Genomic DNA, 24,338 nt, shown 5'->3' with positions numbered 1-24,338 from the left:
GGGATTGACTTATCCAGCAAGGAACGATCTGGTGCGACTCGTTTGGGGTTCTCACACTGGCACTGCGAAATACCTCAATAACATGAGAACGGATCATTATTTACCCTAGACCAGAACAGGGGCTATTTACATCACGTAAGTTTTTAAAAACAAGCTCCTCACGCACATCACTCCCTGAGACCCCAGCCAGCCCTTGGCCTAGGCTTCGCTCCCTCCTTCCGGCGTGCGAAGTCTCGCGAGAGCTAGGCTGAGCGCCGCGCGCCGCCGCTGGGGGCGGATCCGGAACACTTCCGGGAGGCGACCATGTAAGTGACTGGGTGGCGCTTCCTCAGCCTGCGGGACGGCGGGGCTGCCGTACTGGGCCCGGCCCCGCTCGGGCACAGCAGCCCTCCGGGCCCCTCAGTCTTTAGTCATGGACCGAGACCTTCTGCGGCAGTCGCTGAATTGCCACGGGCCGTCCCTGTTGTCCCTTCTCCGGAGCGAACAGCAGGACAACCCGCACTTCCGGAGCCTCTTGGGCTCGGCGTCCGAGCCCGCCCGTGGTCCCACGCCGCCGCAGCAGCATTTACAGGGCAGGTAAGGAGACGGCTGCGGGACGAGGGAGGGGCGGAGGGCTGCGTGGAGGAGGAGGAGGAGGAGGAGGGAGGGTGCCCAGGTGTGTGTGCAGTGCGGTCTTTGGGCCCAACTTTTTCTGCACTGCTCAGCGGGAACCTGGCGCCGGTCCCTGAGCTAGAGTCCCGTGGGCTTTCGTGTCTAACGCTGGAGACGTCGCTTTACCAGTTTCCCCGCCCTCCGCCTGCAGAAAATGCCTGGAGAAAACTTTCTCCCAGTGTGGACAACCTGGAGCGTGCAGTGGGTTGGGCGATGGGTGCCACAGAACAAGTGTAGACATAAAGAGCTTTGCAGGTAACCAGTTTTCATAAATTTTCTTTCCTCTCTCCTTTTTTTTTTTTTCCTAAGAAAAGAGAAGAAAGTCGACAACATCGAAATACAGAAATTTATCTCCAAAAAAGCGGATCTGCTTTTTACCCTTGCCTGGAAGTCTGATGCACCTGCGACTTCTGAAGTTAATGAAGACAATGAAGGTGAGTTTTGTCTTGAATCTTTTTGAGATTGGCGGTGTGGCTTAGCAGTACTTCTGATGAAGTACAGCTTCATCTGAAGCAACACTGTCAACTGTTGAAGGGAAGTCAACACTGTCTTAAATGATCTTAATATTTTTTTTTTTTCAGATCATTATGCAGTCATGCCACCTTTAGAGCAGTTCATGGAGATACCCAGTATGGACCGGAGAGAGCTGTTTTTCCGAGATATTGAGCGTGGTGATATAGTGATTGGAAGAATTAGTTCCATTCGGGAATTCGGTTTTTTCATGGTGCTAATCTGTTTAGGAAGTGGCATCATGAGAGACATATCTCACTTAGAAATCACAGTACGTCACTCGATTTTTAGTTATATGAGTTTTTAACAGTCATCCCATGCTTGCATCCAGTTGTGTTTTAAGTATACCTGCTGAGATACTTTTGGGAGTTAAATTGGAGAAAAAGCTTTCTCTTAAAAAAAAAAAAATAAGAAAGAAAGATTAGTTTCTTCCTCGATTTTTGTTTTTGGGGTTTTTCAGACTGGCTTCAGAGGCACTTCCTTTTGTACATGCTCAAAGCTATATTAATAGACATGGTGAAGTTGATTGGTATTCTGGATTTATATATTCTAGTTGAACATACTGTTTAATATTTAGCATCAAATACTTGAATATGGATAATTCAGAAAAAATTTGCCTGTCATCAATAATGTGCCACTTTAAAATGTTTCATAGTTGTTTGTTTAGGTAGATAAAAAGGAAGAAAAGCAGAACTTTGGAGAATGAACATTTCATTTTCATTGGAATCCCTGTATTTCTGGACAAATTTTAGTTTTAATTTTGACAAGTGGAAAATATCTTTTTGTTTTATAATCCATATTTGGTTCCTAAAACTAATGGAAAAGTTTCATGATATTTTAATTATTTAACTGTACCAGAAAACAAGTTTTACTGTGTTGAACACAGGTATTACTTGTGCCTAAGCTTCTTAAATTTAAACTTTCATTTAACCAATGTGTACATAAGCAGATAGATGGATAAAGGAACTGTGGTATGCATACACAATGAAATATTCAGCCATGGAAAAAAGGATGAAATCCTATCAATTGTGGCAAAATGGATGGAACTAGAGAACATTACATTAAGTGAAATAAGCAAGATAAAGAAAGACGGGAGTGAGGGAAGGGAGGTGGCACAAACAATGTATATACATATTAGTAAATGTAAAAATGATGAAAAGTAGAAAAGAAAGAAAACACTACAAAAAAAAAAAAAGAAAGAAAAGTAATGCATGTTCTTATTCATATTGGGAAACTAAAACGTTGACCTCAAAAAAGAGAGTAGAATAGTGGTTATCAGAGGCTGGTAAGATGATGGATATATGGAAGTTGGGTAACAAGTATCAAAATAGGTTGTTTACAACAACCTATTATATATTTTCTGAAGAACTGGAGAGGAATCCAGAGATAAAAGAAGACACTACTCTTGCCAAAGAGTGAAGTGTGATGTTTTCAAATACTTCTCATTGCAGGCTCTTTGTCCATTAAGAGATGTGCCTTCTCACAGTAACCATGGGGATCCTTTATCATATTACCAAACTGGTGACATCATTCGAGGTGATCAGCTTCATCATACTAATTCAAAAGTAACAGTTAAAATTTTTAGTTAACTTTGAAAATGTAATCTAATGAGAATAATGCTTAAAAACTTTTATGTATTTTTATGTTAATTTACATTTTCTTATTAACCAGCTAATTTTTTTTTAAAGCTGGAATCAAGGATATTGACAGATACCATGAAAAGCTGGCGGTTTCTCTGTATAGTTCATCTCTTCCACCACACCTATCTAACATTAAGTTAGGTGTAATTACTTCTGAAGAGCTTCCTTTGTACTACAGGTATTCATCCTTCACAAGTTTCTTGAATTATAATAGCAAGTTTTGTTAAACTTCTGACAATAAAGTGGGATTTTAACTTTTTTGATTTTAAAATGTGTTCATTTTACTTTATAACTCTTAAATTACTATAGACTTGGTAGAAGGAAGTATATCATAGTAGTGCTACACCTTCCTGTACAAAAATGGCGTTAGTATTAAAATCTCATGTAATAATGTCATTTATTAATGGAAATGTGCTAGTTACTTTAGTCATTCGATTACAGTTTTGTGTTTTTGTTTGTTTTTTGTTTTTCCAAGGAGGAGTGTTGAATTGAATAGCAATTCTTTGGACTCTTACGAAAATATCATGCAAAATTCCCTGGGATTTGTTAATCCAGGAGTAGTTGAGTTCCTCCTGGAAAAACTAGGAATAGATGAATCTAATCCACCATCTTTAATGAGAGGCCTACAAAGGTATAGTAGATCTGTGTTATTCTGTTAGAGGGTGAGGAGAATAGTGCTAAGTTCAGCTACCAACATAGATAAAAAACATACTTGACTGTAGCCATGGGAATATGTCAAAGGTTGAAGGACCAGGATGGTTCCATCTCCTTCTGAATGGACTCTTGCCAGTAATTCGACCATGTGACCAAGTTAAGAAGGGTGCAGAAACTTCATATCAGAATTTTGTGTGTATGCTTAAGAAAAGTACTACTTCACAATAATACTTTTGACAGCTCAAGGATTTTGCTATGTAAATGGATATAAATTTGTTGCTTATGATTCACTCTTTTATTGTAGAGTACCTAACTATTAGAGTGATGATTATTTAAAAATATTTACAGATTGATTTTTGTTTTCTTTGATAGCAAAAATTTCTCTGAGGATGATTTTGCTTCTGCATTAAGAAAAAAACAGTCTGCATCTTGGGCTTTAAAATGGTATGAAGATTGTTTTGTTTCAACATTTGCATTGTCTAGTCTAAAGGTTAGGGTAAGCCAAATGTTCTTATATTATCATTGAGACCAGAGTCTTAATAAATGAATTGAAATAAAGGGTTTTTGACATTTTTCTAGGTTTTACATTGATAATTTACCATACTTAAGTTTTGTCTAGAGTTGCAATGTTTTTCCAAACAATTAGTTTATTAATATATTTCATAAAAATTTGTTATGAAAATATCTTAGGTTTTTTTTTTTTTGAGATATGTCGAAAAGTCAGTATTTACAACATTTAAAGACATTTGTTTTTAAAATACATTCACACTGTTTTAAGGGGAAGAGGGAGAATGATGGAGGATGAATCTAACCAAGGTACATTGTAAGTATGTATATAGTAAATATCATAATGAAACCCCTCTGTACAACAAATATATGCTAATAATGTTTTTTTTTAAATTTACACTAACACTTTTTGGATAGTTTGTGATGCTTTACAAATGTATTTCTTAGTGTGAAGATTGGAGTTGATTATTTTAAGATTGGACGCCATGTGGATGCCATGAATGAGTACAATAAAGCTCTCGAAATAGACAAACAGAATGTGGAAGCCTTGGTAGCTCGTGGAGCATTGTAAGTGAATTGCGAATTCTAATAAATGCTTAACAAGCTAAAAGTGGGAAAGATAAGTAGCTCATAAGAGTACATTTCTCTAATTTTACTTAATGTCTTTAGATACGCAACAAAAGGAAGTTTGAACAAAGCAATAGAAGATTTTGAGCTTGCATTAGAAAACTGTCCAACTCACAGGAATGCAAGAAAATACCTGTGCCAGACACTTGTAGAAAGAGGAGGGCAGTAAGTATCCTATTTGGTCTTATAGAAATCTAGTATTCAACCAACTACTATAAAATCTTGAACTTTAGCTCACTCAGTTCAGAACAGTCTACTTCAATTTTGGGTGACTTGTTTTTAAGAGGCAGCAGAAAGGTATATTTGTAAAGAACTTGATGCTCCATCATTTCTTGTAACATAAACATGTAAGTGCTATACTGTGTACATGATATTGAAAGCTTACATTAAGCAACCATAGATGGGTCAGGTAAGAAGGACTGATCAGGTAAGAAGCCTCAGTTTGGTAGATATCTTAAAGGACCAGCAGTACTGTATGTATAGAATCCCAGTAGCATAGATGACTGTAAAGCAAATATTCATTAAAACTTTGAAGGGGTTTCTCCTGCAGCACATGGTCAATGTGTTGGCCTCTGTTAGTATTCTCACATTGATCAGCTACAGGAATCTCTTCTATGTTAACATCACTGAACTTCTTTAGCAAATTGTTCTTAAGGTCTCATCCTGGTCAAGCCTTCTGTCAGTTTTAAGTATATCCACATACTGCCTTTATAACATGGGGTCAGCATTAGCTCACATTCTATTCCTAGGACCACCATTGGTTCAATCCAGTAAGCTACATGATCAAAAGAATGAAAAATACTGAAGAAACTTTTGTGTGTTTGAAATTTGTAATTGGGATCAATTCTTTTTATTCATTGGTTAGTAGGGAACATTCCAATGAGAGATCCAAAGGCAAAGCATATTTCTGGTTTACAAATGACCAGGGGTATTTCATAGATACCTGCCCAATGCCAGCCTCTGCATATTGGCTGTTGTTAGTACCATCATTACTACTGCAGAATCCAGATTCTTTGAGGATGTTCACCTCTGAAGCTGTGTGATTGACCTATTGAGTTTTTTCAGATCCTGTAATAGTTTAGTAACTTCTTTGTTGGTCATTGGAGAACTCCCATTTCCTGAAGATCTCTGTCTGCACAAATAGTCAAAGCTTCCTTACCTACTTTCTCTTTCTCAAAGAGATGAAAGAATTCACAGTGTTAAAGTTTATTCAAATCTTCCTCTGCGGTTGTTGTATGTCCTTAATCCATAAGTATATTTAGTGACCCCTTTTCATTGTCACTTTCCGCAAACAATCTTTCGTATTTGTTAGGATATCAAACAATGTAACTAAACCTAAACTATGATCAGCAGTGGATACATCCCCTTTGAAATCTATGTATTTCAGTTCATCTCAGAAGCTCCTGTGTCCACAATTGTCTGACAGAATTGTGATACAATCTAGAATTGTATCATTAGTGAAGTGCCTGAGGCAGTTAGTACTGGGTGGGGTTATCTGAAACAGATCTACATCCACCCTAATAGAATGTAAAGGACTGTGCTGAAGGCTGAAAAAATTTCTACTCTTCCAATCTGCTGCTTTTCTTGGGCTTTCTTTTCTTTTCTTTTCTCCCACTTTGGTAGCACTGGGGTTTGAACTCAGGGCTTTACACTTTCTGGGCAGGTGCTCTGCCACTTGAGCCATATCCTATCCTTTTTGCTTTGGTTTATTTTCAGGTAGGGTCTTGCTTTTTGCCTGATATTCCCGATCCTCACTTCCCAAGCAGCTAGTATTCTTGGGCTTTCTTAAAACAGGTCTCTAGCAAGTTCAAGGAAACACCATGAAAATCATTAACACACTGTATAATTAATGTTTGAAAAGTGGGTATCGCAAGCTATTCCAACCCCATGAACTAAAAGCCAAGTGATCTGTTTGTAGGGGTTTCCCACAATGAATGTCAACAGAAATTTCTCAGCTCTTCTCTTCACAGTGAGTGTTGAACCCCATTCATCAGACCCTGCACTTGGTAATGAACCATAAGTTTTCAATTAAGTAATGTGATTTGTCTTTTGGGAGACTCCAGTTTTTTTCCACTCATCCCAAGTTTCAGCAACCATGTAAGCTTTCTGTAACACTTTGCTGAAGCTGAGTAGGAACATGTTTATTCTTTGTCTCCCTTCTGATGCTAGTTCCTCCCAGTCTACAGCTTACCTTATCCTCTTCCCCAGATGTACATATCTGCCTCCATCAATGGGAAAAACTTCCATTACAATCTTTTTCATAGTGATACGCCTCTTCTAGCTGCTGTGAATACTCAGTTGAAAGGAAACCATGTATCCTTACAATCTGTTCTAACAAAAGCAATGTAGAAAAACTGGTTTATACAGACTGCTGGCATCCATGTATATTAGCTCAAGGGAACTACATGAGTTTGGTGATGAAGGTGGATCTGACTGAGACAGCTGTTGCTGGTGTGATTCCACTGGTGATATTTCACTCTCTGGAAGCACCTCCGCCATTCTTGCTCTCCTGCTGTTACTAATGGGGAAATAACAGGTCCCCACAGCAGACTTTCCCCCAGGACAACATGAGGTAGATCAGGGAGGAGCCTGGAACCCTGCCAGGCTTACCTAGAACCTCAACAATTTTTTTTAATATAGTCATTTTAAAATCTTCTAGTCCCCTTTTGCTGCCTTAGAACAGGTTTTTATGACTAGAGGTATTTTGGTTTCTCAGCTTCATTGTTCTCAGTATTCATATTACAAAGAAATACTATGGAAAAGTATAAAAGTAATATTCTTTTTCAGGACATATACTAAAAGTTTTTTGTAATAATGAGTTTAATTTCTAGTTCATTTCATCCTAGTAATGTCAGAAATATGAATTTAAGACTGAGAGTGTAGCTCAAGAGGTGGAACACCTCCCCAGCAAAGCACAAGGCCTTGAGTTAAAACCCTAGTACTGCCCCCAAAAAATGAGAAATATGAATTGTTTTCTAGTTCATTGTGGGTAAGATTTTGCTGTTAAATTCTGCTTTTAACTACCTAGTAAAACTCAAAATTTAGATGAAATGAGCAAATCATGAAGAAAAAACAATTACTGAGATGCTCACATAATACCTAGTGTAGTAGTATCATAAATTTTTTTTTATTGTTAATGTTTTGTGTCTTTACTTTTTCCTTTTTTTTTAATTTTTTTTTCTTTTATTATTCATATGTGCATACAAGGCTTGGGTCATTTCTCCCCCCTGCCCCCACCCCCTCCCTTACCACCCACTCCGCCCCCTCTCTCTCCCCCCCACCCCCTCAATACCCAGCAGAAACTATTTTGCCCTTATTTCTAATTTTGTTGTAGAGAGAGTATAAGCCATAATAGGAAGGAACAAGGGTTTTTGCTGGTTGAGATAAGGATAGCAATACAGGGCATTGACTCACATTGATTTCCTGTGCGTGTGTGTTACCTTCTAGGTTAATTCTTTTTGATCTAACCTTTTCTCTAGTTCCTGTTCCCCTTTTCCTATTGGCCTCAGTTGATTTTAAGGTATCTGCTTTAGTTTCTCTGCTTTAAGGGCAACAAATGCTAGCTAATTTTTTAGGTGTCTTACCTATCCTCACCCCTCCCTTGTGTGCTCTCGCTTTTATCATGTACTCATAGTCCAATCCCATTGTTGTGTTTGCCTTGATCTAATGTCCACATATGAGGGAGAACATACGATTTTTGGTCTTTTGGGCCAGGCTAACCTCACTCAGAATGATGTTCTCCAATTCCATTCATTTACCAGCGAATGATAAAATGGCAAACTGAATTTAGCAACACATCAAAAAGATTATTCATCACGACCAAGTAGGCTTCATCCCAGGGATGCAGGGGTGGTTCAACATACAAAAAATAAATGTAATAAACCACATTAACAGAAGCAAAGACAAAAACCACTTGATCATCTCAATAGATGAAGAAAAAGCCTTTGATAAGATCCAACATCATTTCATGATAAAAGCTCTAAGAAAACTAGGAATAGAAGGAAAGTTCCTCAACATTATAAAAGCTATATATGACAAACCTACAGCCAGCATTATATTTAACGGAGAAAAACTGAAACCATTCCCTCTAAAATCAGGAACCAGACAAGGATGCCCACTATCTCCACTCCTATTCAACATAGTACTGGAATTCCTAGCCAGAGCAATTAGACAAGAAGAAGGAATAAAAGGAATACAAGTAGGTAAAGAAACTGTCAAAATATCCCTATTTGCAGACGACATGATCGTATACCTTAAAGACCCAAAAAACTACTCAGAAGCTTCTAGACATCATCAATAGCTATAGTAAGGTAGCAGGATATAAAATCAACACAGAAAAATCATTAGCATTTCTATACACTAACAATGAGCAAACTGAAAAAGAATGTATGAAAACAATTCCATTTACAATAGCCTCAAAAAAATATCAAATACCTAGGTGTAAACCTAACAAAGGATGTGAAAGACCTCTACAAGGAAAACTATACACTTCTGAAGAAAGAGATTGAGGAAGACTATAGAAAGTGGAGAGATCTCCCATGCTCATGGATTGGTAGAATCAACATAGTAAAAATGTCGATACTCCCAAAAGTAATCTACATATTTAATGCAATTCCCACCAAAATTCCAATGACATTCATTAAAGAGATTGAAAAATCTGTTAAATTTATATGGAAACACAAGAGGCCACGAATAGCCAAGGCAATACTCAGTCAAAAGAACAATGCAGGAGGTATCACAATACCTGACTTCAAACTATATTACAAAGCAATAACAATAAAAACAGCATGGTACTGGCACAAAAACAGACATGAAGACCAGTGGAACAGAATAGAGGACCCAGATATGAAGCCACACAACTGTAACCAACGTGTCTTTGACAAAGGAGCTAAAAATATACGATGGAGAAATAGTAGCCTCTTCACCAAAAACTGCTAGGAAAACTGGTTAGCAGTCTGCAAAAAACTGAAACTAGATCCATGTATATCAACCTATACCAAGATTAACTCAAAATGGATCAAGGATCTTAATATCAGACCACAAACTCTAAAGTTGATACAGGAAAGAGTAGGAAATACTCTGGAGTTAGTAGGTATAGGTAAGAACTTTCTCAATGAAACCCCAGCAGCACAGCAACTAAGAGATAGCATAGATAAATGGGACCTCATAAAGCTAAAAAGCTTCTGTTCATCAAAAGAAATGGTCTCTAAACTGAAGAGAACACCCACAGAGTGGGAGAAAATATTTGCCAGCTATACATCAGACAAAGGACTGATAACCAGAATATATAGGGAACTTAAAAAACTAAATTCTCCCAAAACTAATGAACCAATAAAGAAATGGGCAAGTGAACTAAACAGAACTTTCTCAAAAGAAGAAATTCAAATGGCCAAAAAACACATGAAAAATTGCTCACCATCTCTAGCAATAAAGTATCATAAATTTTTAATGATACAACACACCAGTCAATATTTTGAAGACATATTATACGTTAAATAATTGGGAAACTGTCTGTATTAACAATGAAAGCCAGTTCATATGTCTAAGAGCGTGTATTTACTGTTAGGTTTTTTTTGGTGGTACTGGGATTTAAACTCAGGGCCTTAGGCTAGCTAGGCAGGTACTGTACCATTTGAGCCACTCCACCAGCTCATACTATTACTTTTTGAAAAGTAGATTTCATCTCTTTTTCTGTTTCATGAATTTGCATAATCATTCCTGTTGGGTAATCCTTCCAGTTCGAATACTCATAAATTCTAAATTAATAAGATTTTTATATTATTTATTTTTAACTCATATGAACTCCTATCAGTGATTGGAGCAGCTTTTTACTTTCTCACTAGGTAGATAGTACCTACTGTGATGTGATTATGTTATTACCCATTTTTGGTCTCTCTTAGCTGAGTGAATGACATCAGTTACACCAGAAATATTACCTCTGACTTGTCCCTTACTCCCACATCCATACTACAGACACAAAAATGATCCCCTTATTTTCCTTTTGTGAATCAAAGCATTTTGCAAAGTCCTTTCACTGGTCTGTCTCCAAACTTTCTAGTTTTGTTTTCTTATAGCATAGACTGTGAGCTTTATGTGTATGATATGTATGTGTATTAATACTTCAAAAAAATTTTAAGCTGGGTGTCAGTGACTCATACCTGTAATCCTGTGTACTTGAGAGACTGAAATCGGAAGGGTCCCAGTTCAAGGCCAGTCTGGGCAAAGAGTTTGAGAGTCGTCCAGTCCCGCCCGTCCCCTCCAGATCTCCAGAACAACCAGAGCAAAGTGGACTAGAGGTGTGGCTCAAGCGGTAGAGCATCTGCTTTGCTAACGTGCAGCCCTGAGTTTATTTTTTTCTGGGAAAATTTTTTCATAAACTAGTAGGAAAATCTAGGCCATATAATTGTATGCTAAAAATCAAAATCATACTTAATTTTCAGTTATTCGTGTCATGTTTTCTTGTATTTCTGCAGAAACATGTCAATGCAAATTTGTTAACTAGTAATAATTATTCATGTGTTCAATCATTCATTCAGTGATTATTCATTTGTTATGTGTATATGTTATGTTTGTTATGATTATTCGTTTGTTATAACAAATGTTACCAAATAAGTTACAATAAGCCTAACATGATTTAGGTATTACCCCTTTTGAAGAGTAATTTGTTAAACATGGCTTTTCCCTAATAAGTTCTGTCAAGTAAGTTACACTAAGGCTAACGTGATTTAGGTATTACCCTTTTTGAAGAATAATTTGTTAAACATGGCTTTTCCCTAATAGATTCTGTCATATAAACCTCTGAACTACATGTGTTATTTTTACAAAAATGCTAAGTCTTCTTTCAAATTTAGGCTAGAGGAAGAAGAAAAGTTTTTAAATGCCGAAAGTTACTATAAGAAAGCTTTGGCTTTGGATGAGACATTTAAAGATGCAGAGGATGCATTGCAGAAACTTCATAAATACATGCAGGTGATTCTTTATTTCCTCTTAGAAATATAGTGATATTTAAAATTAATGCCCAAACATTTTCTTCTAGGAGAAACTATTCTAAATTACCTAAATGAAGCATTATGAAATGTTCATTCCTTCATAGTGCCTCTTCTTTTATATTTGTTTTTACTAAAAATAAGAAATTTTCTACTGCCTAAATTAGGTTTGTGATTTTGAGAACTATCCCTTGTAGTGAGCTCACCTGGTAGCTATTTCATTATCAGTGTTGGTACTATAACTGAGCTAATTATAGAAACCTTTTTGAGACATGTTTTTATTTACTTTTTCCTGTAATACTGATGATGATGTTTTCTCATGCATTTTCTTCTGAATTGGACCATTGCTGCTGTGTCTGTGACATCTGGTGCTGCTCATCCCCATCCACAAACTGGAAAATGATTCTTATGTAATCATGCATCCAACTGGGCTGTGCTATTTTTAAAATGGTTTGTATTTGAACATGGTGATTACCCCCTCAATTCATCTTTATGAAATGTCTTTGATTTCCATTTATAAAATTTGTGTCCTATTGAAATTTCTCAATTTTTAAAAATAACATTTCACCTTTCTTGCACTCTGGGTCATTGGTACTACTGCAACGGCTTCCCCTTTTTTCATGGGATACCGACTGCAATATGGTCCTCAATACTGTTCTGGCCATTCCAATGACTGATGCCAAACATCTGTATGACCAATTTTAATTTTGCATTAAAAAATAACTTGTTTAATACTGGATATATGGTGATTTGGTTGTACTAAATTGGATTTCTGGTTGGGGTGGTCTTTTAAATACTGGGTTTTATATTTTCTGCTATTTTTAACGTGTGGTTTTTTCCGATATCTGGGTTCTAAAAGAAATCTTTGGAATTAAGAGAAAAACAAGCTGAAAAGGAAGAAAAGCAGAAAACAAAGAAAATAGAAACAAGTGCAGAAAAGTTGCGTAAGCTCTTAAAAGAGGAAAAAAGGTAAACTATAATATTCAGTATTTTTTAACTTAAAGCAACTACTGAGTTGAACCCAAAGACACCATATGGAGGTAAAGTATGTTTAAAAAAAGAATTTTTTTTTCAAGTGATAATGTCTATTAAGAATTCTTAGCCAGGTGTTTGTTCCACATGTTTTTATAAGAGATTAAGCAAAGTGAAGTAAGTCTAAGACTAGAATTCTTTAAAAAAAAAAAATTAACTTTATAATTTCAGTCTCTGTATGACTGTGAAAAGTATTTTAGAGCTAGAGCAGTGGTTCTCAACTACCAGTGGTTTTGTTCCCCAGAAAATACCAGCAATGTCTGGAGAGATTTTGAGTTGTCATAATTGGTGGGATGCCACTAGCATTTGTAGAGGTCAAGGACAGTGTTAAATGTCCTACAATACACTGGGAAGACTACCCCTACCTTCAAAAAACTATTTGGCCCAAAATGTCAGTGCTGAAGTGGGAAAGCAGTAAAACTAGAGATAGACAGATATAAAACTTTTATTTCTTCAGGTTGTTTTAAGCTTTTACAGTAGTGTTGGAAACATCATTCTGTCTTTCAGAAATGATGTTTTTGCTTCTAGTGAACACTTGTCCCCAGATATTTTTCCCAAAAGTCATACTCAGTGGTAAAATTTGACTTGTAACATTTAACTATGCTATGGCTTATAAGAAATCTAGGAAAAAAAATAGGATCAACATTTTTATGGATAATTTAGTAACATTTTTGTATTTAGCTTATCTGATGAATTGACTGTTTTTTTTTTTTTAATAGGCTAAAGAAGAAAAGAAGAAAATCATCTTCCTCTTCAAGTGATTCTTCTGCTGATGAATCAGTTACTTCTTCCTCATCCTCTTCCTCTTCTGGTCACAAAAGGCATAAGAAACGTAAGAGGAACCGTTCAGAGTCTTCTCGCAGTTCCAAAAGGCATTCATCTAGGGCATCCTCAAGTCACATAGATCAGAATAGGAAAGATGAGTCCTACCCAGTTCCAACTAACACTTCAGCATCTTTTCTTAACCAAAAACAAGAAATGGAAAAACTGCTGGAAAAGCAGGATAGGTTACAATATCAAAAGACACAGGTGAAAGAAAAAGATAGATGCCCTCTCTCTTCATCTTCAGTTGAAATACCGGATGATTCTGGAGGTAGGTCTGAAGAGCCAAGAGATTTTTACAATAGCTATAAAACCCAGGCAGGTAGTAGTAGCAAAGCAGAAAAACCATATAAATCAGAAAGACATTTTTCCAATAGAAGAAATTATTCAGATTCCTTCTGTAGGAATTCAGAGGACAAAATAAAAATGTATGGTTACAGGAGATTTGAAAAGGACACAGAGGGAAGAAAAGAGTACTATAGAAGGTGGGGGCCAGGTTCTATGAGGTATTCCACTTCACCAGCAAGTTCAGACTACTCTTGGAAGTCAGTTGAAAAACACAAAAAGTGTACTTACTCTGGATCACGTGATTTCAGTAGACATGAGCAAAGATACAGATTAAATACAAATCAAGGAGAATGTGAAAGAGAGGATATTTCTGGGGAGGATAACAAAACAGAGGTTCCAGAAAAAGATAGACTAAATAGCAAAGAACAATCAGAAAGCAGAGTTAAAAAAAATTTGCCCCAAAATTTACTCAATATATTTAATCAGATAGCTGAATTTGAGAGAGAAAAAGGAAATAAGCCAAAAAATTAACAAACCAAGCACTGTTAATAAAAGTTTTAGGGTGTTTTATTAGTCCTAATATTCCAGTACAGAAATATTTGTAGAGGTTATAGAAAGCTTTTCAGGTCTCTGTCTCAACTTGAGTTTTAGGCTTTTCATGGGTATGTTCATGTACCATATATTTCTTACTCTGACAGTGTAAACTTCTTCACCTAAAGGTAAATCCTGAAAACATTGTTTCTTCATTATATTATGGTGTAAGAATTCCTAGGCCCACCTTATCTTTCTGTCTGAGAGAAAATTAAATTTGTGCATTGAACACTTGGATAATTTTCATCAAAAATAACTACTCTCTTTTCTGTTAAACATTAAAAGCCCTCAGATTTTGAAAAAGATTGTATGTTTGAATGTTTGTTGAGTACTATTTCATATCTATCACTTAAGTATCAACTTTTTGCAGTTTTATTTTAAAATGATAGGTTATGTTTTAATTTGTCTCTAAAGCCTGATTTAGCTTGTGAACAGTCATTGGCTTCAGCCCAACTTAACAAATACCTTAGGAATAAGACCATGAAGGTTGATTAAGAGCCTGCATTGCCATGGGAGGGGGCGGGGGCAGGGGGGAGAAATGAACCAAGCCTTGTATGCACATATGAATAATAAAAGAAAAATGAAAAAAAAACAAACAAATAAACAAAAAAACAAACAAACAAAAAAAAAGAGCCTGCATTGCTTATTTTTATTTTGACTTACTCCCAGTATTTTGACTGTAATAAATTTCTAAACTTTAAATATTGGCAAGACCCTTAGGGAAAGTAGATCAGAATAGAAAATAATACTTATAGCAAAAAAAGAGAGAGAAAAATCTGGTTTTCTTCTGAGGAAAGAAAATTGGAAAACTGTCCTAGTGTTGCACAGGCTCAGGTGAGAAATCACTAGGGATGGCTTGCATTCTGTGTTTTCCTTACTACATCCTTTCCTTTACTGCCACCTTTCTCAGGATCTAAATAAATGACTAGATCAACCAGAGCCCGGTTTTACTCAGAATAAATTCTAGCAACTAAAGTTAAGGGACTCGGGCTTTAAAGATCTTCCTAAAATTACTAAAAGTGGTATATTATATTTGGGAGATTTTAACTGCCAAACACTTTTTGGGTTTTTGAGACAGGATCTTGCTGTGTAGCCCAGGCTGGGCTCGAACTCATGATCCTTCTACTTTAGCCTCCCAAGTGCTGAGATTCCAGCTTTTTGAGAGATACTGATTCAAGTCCTTGGTGCCGGAGTTAGGATGCTTTTAGAATCCTTGTAAGACTCTAGAAGGTATAAAAGGCAGTAGGCTCACATGATGACTGAGGATGTATTTTTGTGGGTGGGAAGATAGGTATCCACCTACAAAAGTCTTAAGAGAATGATACAGGAGGAAGACTCATTCCTGTTCTACATTGCAGTTCTTGCTACTGGTAAAATACCAGAGCTTTGATACTCTTACATATTACTTGCGTCCTTCAAATTGCAGTGATAAGGAGACTAACTGAAAATCTGTAACTTGTTTTGTAATGGAACAGTGAAAAGAAACCCTGGTTAAGAACAATAGATAATGGCAATAGAAATAGCCCCGTCACTCAAGCATGAGTTTTTGCACCAAGAAACTCTTTTATAAAGAGTCAGTTCTACAAAGAGTGAAAACTACCTCTTGGCATAGGCCTTGACATTAGGAATCCTACAACAGCTTAAGATTTTACACAAACCATTTTATTTAAAGCTAAGTAGTGCCTTATTTTGCAGGCTGCCTGAATTTGGAAATACCGTCTTTCCTAAGATGTAGTAAATTTAAGCAGAGTGTACAACTCAGTTTCTGAGGGTGTATTTAGGAAGCTCATCACAGCAAAAAAAAAAAAACTTAAGTTGTCAAGAATCCTGAGTGACATTGTCAGCAATTTTTGTCATCATTATTGTATCTTTAGTTCATACATACCCAGACTGGCTGTGTCTTGATTTCCATAAGTAGAATAGTAGCTTTTGGATGTTAAGAAAACTCCAGATTTAGAAATAGAGGGATTGATCCCCTCTCTTACCATTTAGCATTATTATACTGAAGTTAGAATGATTTAGGGATTAGATATAAATTTGTATACTAGCCTAAGAAACTATTCCACAAATGATATGCCGGCTTTAGGTAGTGATTTAATAGTAAGAAGTTACTAGTTATAGTGCAATTACTGTGTGTCAAGCCCTGTGCATTTTGCTTATATTTTCCAGTTATTTCAATAAGTGCGAGGTAGGTAACTGTTAATCTATATTATAAGTAAGAAAAAAAAGCCTAAGTTACTGCCCAAAATCACTGAGTTGGGAAGACACAACTCCTGGCTTCATAGAGCACAGCTTAGTATTTTCAAATTTTAGGTAATTTATAAATTAATACATTGCTGAAAATAAGAACTTTGGCGATCTTCAGTCACCCAAATGATTACAGGATAAATCACTTTTAAATCTTAATAAATTTCATGTATTAGACCAATGTTTTAGTCAAAAATTATCCAGCCTTTTTACCCATCTTAATCACTGAACTTCACTACTATGCCCTTTCCTGGCTAATTCTAAAAACAAAAAGTAATCAAGAAAAATGGATATATTACCACTACTGCTTTTCAGAAGGAACATTCCCACTTGGGAACGATGTTTCTAAGACAGTCAGTTGTACTGAATATTATTTTCCAAGGTTTGATGATGTTCATTTACACACAGGAGTTCTAAAACAGTGTATTGGAAATCCAGTTTCATAACAGTTCTCATTTTCCCAAATAAAGTTCAAAGTGGCAGAACACAAAAGTATTAGCCAGAAAACTACGTCTAAATCTAGTGGTCTACCTCCAATGTAAATTTATGGGATTCTAATTGGAAATCAAATCACATCTTGCGTTTAAATTTCAAAAGATGCATGTTTATTTATGCTTCCTGTATTTTGAAAGCAAAATCTCTGATGTGTTTCATTTCTTTCAAAGAGTGGATTAATTCTTAGAATTTTGTTTTTTTTTTTTTTGATATACAGCATTTCCCTTGCTAATTATTTTCTTGAACTCCTTTAACTTTTTTCCCCCCAAAAAAGTTGAGAAACGGGATCTTCTAGGGTAAATGAGAATTTACTTTTTCCTGTGGTTAAAACTTGTCTGGTCATTTTGTATTTCAAACACTATTTCAGTAGGCTTCTTTAGGATTTACTGCTATTAGGATTGAAGTGTGTGTGTGTGTGTGTGTGTGTGTACTTGAGTTCAAAAGAGATAAAAATGTTTATTTGTTGCTCTTTTTATTTTTACCATTACTAGCACCAGTGCTAGTGCTAGATGGCCTAGAACTGTGACCTGCTGGCAAAGAATCAGGGAAGGTAAATTCTACTACTTTAATCGAAGTCTGAGAAGCAGAAGTACTTGTGCTAGTACTCCTAGCTGACCTAGAAAAATAAGCAAAAAAAAGAATTGTAAGTTTAATGCAAAATTTATATTTAATACAGACCTGCCATTATTGACAAAAGGTACAATTCCTTAAGTATATAGATTAAAAAGCATATATTAGTATTAATAAAATTAAAAGTATGACTATGTAATCGATAATAATAAATGAATTTTAAGAATATCATATCTTCAGCAAATAGTTCAATATATTTCCATGTGAGGAAAATATTGTCAACTATAGTCAATTTCTTAGTAAGCATTAAAAATTGGCAAGATGTCCAGGCACTGGTGGCTTACACCTATAATCCTAACTACTCGAGGCAGAGATGAAGATCGCAGTTTGAAGCCAGCCTGGGCAAATAGTTTGTGAGACCCTGTCTCAAAAATACCCAACACAAAAAGGGCTAGCAGAGTGGCTCCAGGGGTAGAGCACCTGCCTAACAAGTGTGAGGCCCTGAGTTCAAACCCCAGTGCCACCAAAAAAAGTTTGCAAGACAGTAACAAAAGGAAGAACAAAAGGATTTTGGTACTTGCAAGAGTAATAAACATGGTAGTTTGTGTAATTTAAGCTGAGCAGTATGACAAGGATAAATGGTGTAGTCATTTGGAAAATAGCCATACAATTCTAAAATGATATGCTTGGAAAATGCATTTATAAAAATGCAAGGAAGGTTAAGTATAAGTAACTACTTAATATGTTTATGTAAGTGCAGTTTTTTATACTTTTATCTTTTAGGCCCTTTTTCCTGAAATCTAAATGGTCCGATATAGCTGCTGACTATAAGAGATTGGAAATCCTAAAATCAGGATCATCATTAACAAATTTGGTCAGTAAGGCCACAGTGTATCCCCACCCATCACAATAAAGGGTAAAAAAAATAAAGCACAAGAGTTTTGATTAAGTATCCCTAATGATGAAATCCTGGATGACATAAAACTGTAGAATGAAAAATTAGTTTCTTTTTTAGCAAAAAAAAAGCATCATAAAAATCAAATCCTGTTTTGAAAAATTTCAAAATACAGGCTGAGTCACAAAATCATCATCCACTTCTGTGTGTACATTCAAGTTCCCCCTTTTATAGTTAAAAAAGATTTTCCCCAACTTGGGGTCCACCCCAAATGCTAGCTGAATCCCTCAAATTTACCCTGCTTTATCTTGCTAAAATAGCTGTCAGTCACAGCCAAGTGTACTATTATAGAAATAGTGACAGCAGCAGAAGTCGGGATTCTGTACATACTGTTTTCACATCTAGTCGGTGTTCCCTGACAGTGACGTAGCTGAGGGTGAGTGCACTGCTGATCTAACGGCTGTAGTGATGTGTGGCTGAGTACGCTTAGGGTAGTGCTGCAACAGTTAAGATGTGTTACTAACCTTCCACTTACCTTGCTGATTGCAGTGAAGTCTGGGAAGGAGATCTAGAGCTCTGGTGACTGCCTTTTATATTAGCAGTAGGCAGTTCTAACCCATTCTGGAAGAATATGAACACCAATCATTAGTTGTTCTACATTTTCAAAAAAAAAATTGTTTCACTTTCTGATGAGTGTTAAAATTTATTTTCATGAAATGTTTCAGAAATGCTAAGGCTGAGAGTATAGCTCAGAGGCACAGCACATAGATCGCATGCACAAGGACCAAGGTTCAGTCTCCAGTACCAAATGTATATGTATCCAAAGTGCACATATACATAACATATATATGTATGCATTCCATACACATACACACACTTATTAGAGCATACCGTATTACCTGCTGAAAGTATGTCTGAAGGATGACACGGAGCTCAGCATTTTCTAAGACACCAACTAACATTTCGTCAATGACCTTGTGAAACTCTTTCATTTCGCGGAATTTAATGTCTTTTTCTTCTAGTGTTTCATCTTTTGTGTGTTTGAAAAGACGGATTTCTTTTATGAGTTTTGCACACTGTTGGTAAATCACAGTCAATTATTATATAAACTTATTTTCCAAACTTAAGGATAAAGGAGGATTTGAGTCTATTTGAGACTTCAAAAAAATGTAAATATCACAGGTCAGTTTTTAAAAGATACCAATACCTGTTTAGTTACTCTCTCTAATTTTGGCGTCTGCTCCTCAGTTTCTTTGTGTAGTTGAAATGAATAAGCTTGCTTCTCTGATAATTTTTCTTTGGCATTATTTGCTAAATGTTCTATAACTTCTAAAGTATTTTGCATACTCTGTAGAAGGTAAAGTATTAACATTGGTTAGAATAAAAAGTTGACTTATTGATTGCCATTTGTCAAGTATTCATTTAATTATTTTGTTTAAAATGTATATTCTGTTGGTATAATAAGTGTAGTTGCCTTGTGGGCTTCAGTTTTACATAATTCCACTAGGACTTCTTTTTTATACTTGGAAAAAATAAACAGTATAAACAATGACTTGAAATCAAACAAGTTTCAAAGATTCACAATTCATATCATCTGATCCTTCAGCTTTGTTAAAAAGAAAAAAAAACATTTATTATGTCCTGCTTACTAACCATGTTTTAGTGATTTGCTTTAGTAACTTCTTTATACTATTATTTTTGTCTTTTAGCCTTTCTTAGGAACAATCTAATGTGATCGTTAAGGAATTAAATAAGTTCATTAAATAGTGGTTAGCGGATAGACCATAATTTGCAAGCTGTGCTCCATCAACTAATAACAAATAATGTCAGTGCTTAGCACTTAGATTTTAACTGACTGACTTAATACTTGAATCACTTGTTTTTCTCTCCTTAAATGAGACTCATATTTCTTACTGTCTCTCCCTAAAGAGACTGCAAATAATTGTCTTCTTTGTACAGGACTAAGAACTAAAAGTAGTCATAATGATCACTGACCTTTTTTGAAGGCGTGTTACTAACAAGCCTATTAAATTTACCTGGATGTCTTCTTCCAGTTCTCTAATTTGTCTTTGTTTATATCTGTATTTTTCATCAGCAGCTCGTTTTTGTTCTTCTAATTGAATTTTTAGCTCATATTCATCACCTAAAGTTCAGACAATTTTTAGTTTGAATTGTCAATATACTATGTAAAAAGTAATCTTAAAGTATTATACATAATAAACGTCTAACATTTTTTGTTATGAAATGTTAAATTCCTTACATGTACCTGAGGAAAAGCAGTATGGGTATATAGTAGTTATTTCTTTTTTTAGTCAATAGCAGCAATATTCTGCAAATTTTTTTCAGATTTGAAATTAATTCCCTTGATAAGTGTTAGGCTACATACCAACAGGACTAATAATGGAAATAACATCTTAGCAGACCAACTACAAAAAAGGGGGAAGAAAGATGACTTTTTAGACATTATCAAACATAGAACATTTCTGTTCATGAACCATAGTGTGCCTCTTCTTAAATAACTAGCCTAGTGAGTGCAGAGCCCTGAGTTCAAATCTCAGTACCACCAAAAATTTTTTTTAATTAAAAATACCTATATGACTTTCATTACATATGTTTTAATGACTCCTACATACTAGATGGAGTCACTTTCTTAAAAGATTGCTTGTAATTGTTGTTGCAGCTCTTTAGGACTTGCAAGGTGTTTTCTAGAGCACAGATTTCTTTTTCAGCTTTGTTGATCCTAGCGTCCAAACTGTCACCTTCTCTTTGAAGTTCTTCTTTTTCTTGAGCAGCCTATGATGTACAAAACAAAGCTAATTAAATAAAATCGTGTCATAGGGGGAAATGTCTGTCTTTGAATCAGAAGATTCTTAAATCACAAGAGTATTAGTTTACCCACAAATGGTACCAGGCATTTACTTCTTAGACTTCATTTAGAGTAGAAGACCAAATCCTGAGGGCCTTCAAAATAATGGCACATAGTTGGGTTGTAGGGTGTGATTTAGTGGTAGGGTGCTTATATCATTCATGAAGATCTGGGCTTACTCCCCAGCACTGCAAAACTATGGTGGATAGGACACAAAATCATAATGGGAATGTATCTTCAGTTTACACAAAATAGCAAAAAGTTACCAAAAAGCTAGGCGAATACCAAATTTACTGAGAAGGTAAATGGGGCTAATCAGGAGTTTGAAATTAAATATTAGAAGGTTCAGAAACACTTTCTCATTTCAAATCTTAGGAATAAAAAGGTGACCAAGGTATATCCAGGAAAATAATTTCCTAGGTATATATTACTACAATTTTTTTAAATTGTAAAAAAAAAAAAAATAGAGGTCATGGCTACAGAAGTGAGAAATAGAGGTCATTGCTATAGATGTGGCTAGAAAACATGCAGTCTTTTATCAATTGCTTAAAAAAAAAAAAAACTATGAGTTCACGTAAGTGACTTTTTACCAGCAGAACAGTCACTGATCTAGGCTTAAAAGTTCCCAGTTCCAAAGAACTCAGATTAAAAGTTGGCAGAAATAGCATGAGTATGTATTAAAAGCTTCCATAAAATCAAATTTTAGTCAAAATTAGTAAGTCTTTGTTTAGTCCCTAGATACATGTTTTTAAACCAGAATGTAGTCAATGAGAAATACAAGTTTTCCTAGAAACATCTCAGTTCCTAACATCTTTCAATGGCGTTTGTATTATGCTTCAAAACCTGAGTTACATATTTGTAAGAAGTGTTACTGTGTTAGTCAAGTTCAATGGCTGTGACAAAATGACATACACAACTTGAAGGAAAGATTTATTTTGGCTCAGAATTTCAGAGGTTTCAGTCTATGGTCTGAAACCACAGTCTCTGGGCCATGGAGATGCAGAAGATCCTAGCAGGGACCATGTGGTCAAGCATGGCTGCATACTTAATGGCAGCTGGGAAGCAGATAGATAGATGGGCTGGAGACAAGATACAGTCCTTCAGGACACACTCTTCAGTGACCTATTTCCTTCAATTAGACTAGTTGCTAGTTTGACAACCACTTCACTTGAAATAGTGTAGTGGGAGAAAGAGCACAAATGAACGATAGTAGCTAGAATTTCGTAGGGGGTTAAGTACCAGTGAGTTGAGTGGTATTACTAAATCACTTCTCTTAGGCTCGTGTCTTCATTTTTCAAGTGAGTTGAATTTGTTCATCCTACATAAATTTCTGATATAATTCCTTGTATTCCTTAAAGTTCTAGTTATTCCATCTGCTTCCAAATCAGATTATATAATGTGTATTCTATTTGAGTTAGAAATGTTGGTATTTGAAGATTAACTCAAAATGGATCAAGGATCTTAATATTAGACCACAAACTCTAAAGTTGATACAGGAAAGAGTAGGAAATACTCTGGAGTTAGTAGGTATACGTAAGAACTTTCTCAGTGAAACCCCAGCAGCACAGCAACTAAGAGATAGCATAGATAAATGGGACCTCATAAAGCTAAAAAGCTTCTGTTCATCAAAAGAAATGGTCTCTAAACTGAAGAGAACACCCACAGAGTGGGAGAAAATATTTGCCAGCTACACATCAGACAAAGGACTGATAACCAGAATATATAGGGAACTTAAAAAACTAAATTCTCCCAAAACTAATGAACCAATAAAGAAATGGGCAAGTGAACTAAACAGAACTTTCTCAAAAGAAGAAATTCAAATGGCCAAAAAACACATGAAAAAATGCTCACCATCTCTAGCAATAAAGGAAATGCAAATTAAAACCACGCTAAGATTCCACCTCACCCCCGTTAGAATAGCCATCATCAGCAACACCACCAACAACAGGTGTTGGTGAGGATGCGGGGAAAAAGGAACCCTCTTACACTGTTGGTGGGAATGTAAACTAGTACAACCACTCTGGAAAAAAATTTGGAGGCTACTTAAAAAGCTAGACATTGATCTACCATTTGATCCAGCAATACCACTCTTGGGGATATACCCAAAAGACTGTGACACAGGTTACTCCAGAGGCACCTGCACACCCATGTTTATTGTGGCACTATTCACAATAGCCAAGTTATGGAAACAGCCAAGATGCCTCACCACTGACGAATGGATTAAGAAAATGTGGTATCTATACACAATGGAATTTTATGCAGCCATGAAGAAGAACGAAATGTTATCATTCGCTGGTAAATGGATGGAATTGGAGAACATCATTCTGAGTGAGGTTAGCCTGGCCCCAAACACCAAAAATCGTATGTACTCCCTCATATGTGGACATTAGATCAAGGGCAAACACAACAATGGGATTGGACTATGAGCACATGATAAAAGCGAGAGCACACAAGGGAGGGGTGAGGATAGGTAAGACACCTAAAAAATTAGCATTTGTTGCCCTTAACGCAGAGAAACTAAAGCAGATACCTTAAAAGCAACTGAGGCCAATAGGAGAAGGGGACCAGGAACTAGAGAAAAGGTGAGATCAAAAAGAATTAACCTAGAAGGTAACACACATGCACAGGAAATCAATGTGAGTCAATGCCCTATATAGCTATCCTTATCTCAACCAGCAAAAACCCTGTTCCTTCCTATTATTGCTTATACTCTCTCTACAACAAAATTAGAAATAAGGGCAAAATAGTTTCTGCTGGGTATTGAGGGGATGGGGGGAGAGGGAGGGGGCGGAGTGGGTGGTAAGGGAGGGGGTGGGGGCAGGGGGGAGAAATGACCCAAGCCTTGTATGCACATATGAATAATAAAAAAAAAAAAAAGAAAGAAATGTTGGTGTTTGGAATTGTTTATAACTTTCTAACATTTCAAAGCATTTTTTTTTTTTTTGGAAGCACTGGGA

The 24,338-nt window shown here is 36.0% G+C and overlaps 2 protein-coding genes and 2 pseudogenes across 3 annotated transcripts in view; 1 reads left to right on the top strand and 3 right to left on the bottom strand.

The window, feature by feature from the left end:
- Positions 1–283: 283 nt before the first annotated feature.
- Positions 284–14,611, top strand: Ttc14 (tetratricopeptide repeat domain 14). The gene is made up of 12 exons (XM_020162867.2): positions 284–576; positions 961–1,085; positions 1,233–1,432; positions 2,613–2,697; positions 2,850–2,979; positions 3,277–3,432; positions 3,828–3,899; positions 4,410–4,529; positions 4,632–4,754; positions 11,441–11,558; positions 12,435–12,544; positions 13,327–14,611. Exons 1-12 carry the CDS (start codon positions 413–415, stop codon positions 14,246–14,248), a joined length of 2,325 nt encoding a protein of 774 aa, XP_020018456.2. The 5' UTR covers positions 284–412; the 3' UTR covers positions 14,249–14,611.
- LOC109685820 (triacylglycerol hydrolase DDHD2 pseudogene) lies at positions 5,462–6,353 on the bottom strand (annotated as a pseudogene).
- Positions 6,356–7,088, bottom strand: LOC109685818 (triacylglycerol hydrolase DDHD2 pseudogene; annotated as a pseudogene).
- Positions 12,711–24,338, bottom strand: part of Ccdc39 (coiled-coil domain 39 molecular ruler complex subunit) — a 56,921-nt gene continuing 45,293 nt past the window's right edge. For both annotated transcript variants that reach the window (XM_074073687.1, XM_020162865.2), the window contains 6 exons: positions 21,149–21,308; positions 20,552–20,658; positions 19,723–19,863; positions 19,415–19,591; positions 19,051–19,136; positions 12,711–17,666 (listed from right to left, as the gene is read on the bottom strand). In XM_074073687.1, coding sequence (XP_073929788.1) covers positions 17,507–17,666; positions 19,051–19,136; positions 19,415–19,591; positions 19,723–19,863; positions 20,552–20,658; positions 21,149–21,308 — 831 coding nt within the window. In that variant the 3' untranslated portion in view covers positions 12,711–17,506. The remainder of the gene's footprint in view (positions 17,667–19,050; positions 19,137–19,414; positions 19,592–19,722; positions 19,864–20,551; positions 20,659–21,148; positions 21,309–24,338) is intronic.

This window comes from Castor canadensis, chromosome 5 (assembly GCF_047511655.1).
Source record: "Castor canadensis chromosome 5, mCasCan1.hap1v2, whole genome shotgun sequence".
Classification (NCBI taxonomy): Eukaryota; Metazoa; Chordata; class Mammalia; order Rodentia; family Castoridae; genus Castor; species Castor canadensis.
Note: the sequence above shows the minus strand (reverse complement) of the source record. Positions and strands in the feature narration are given on the sequence as shown.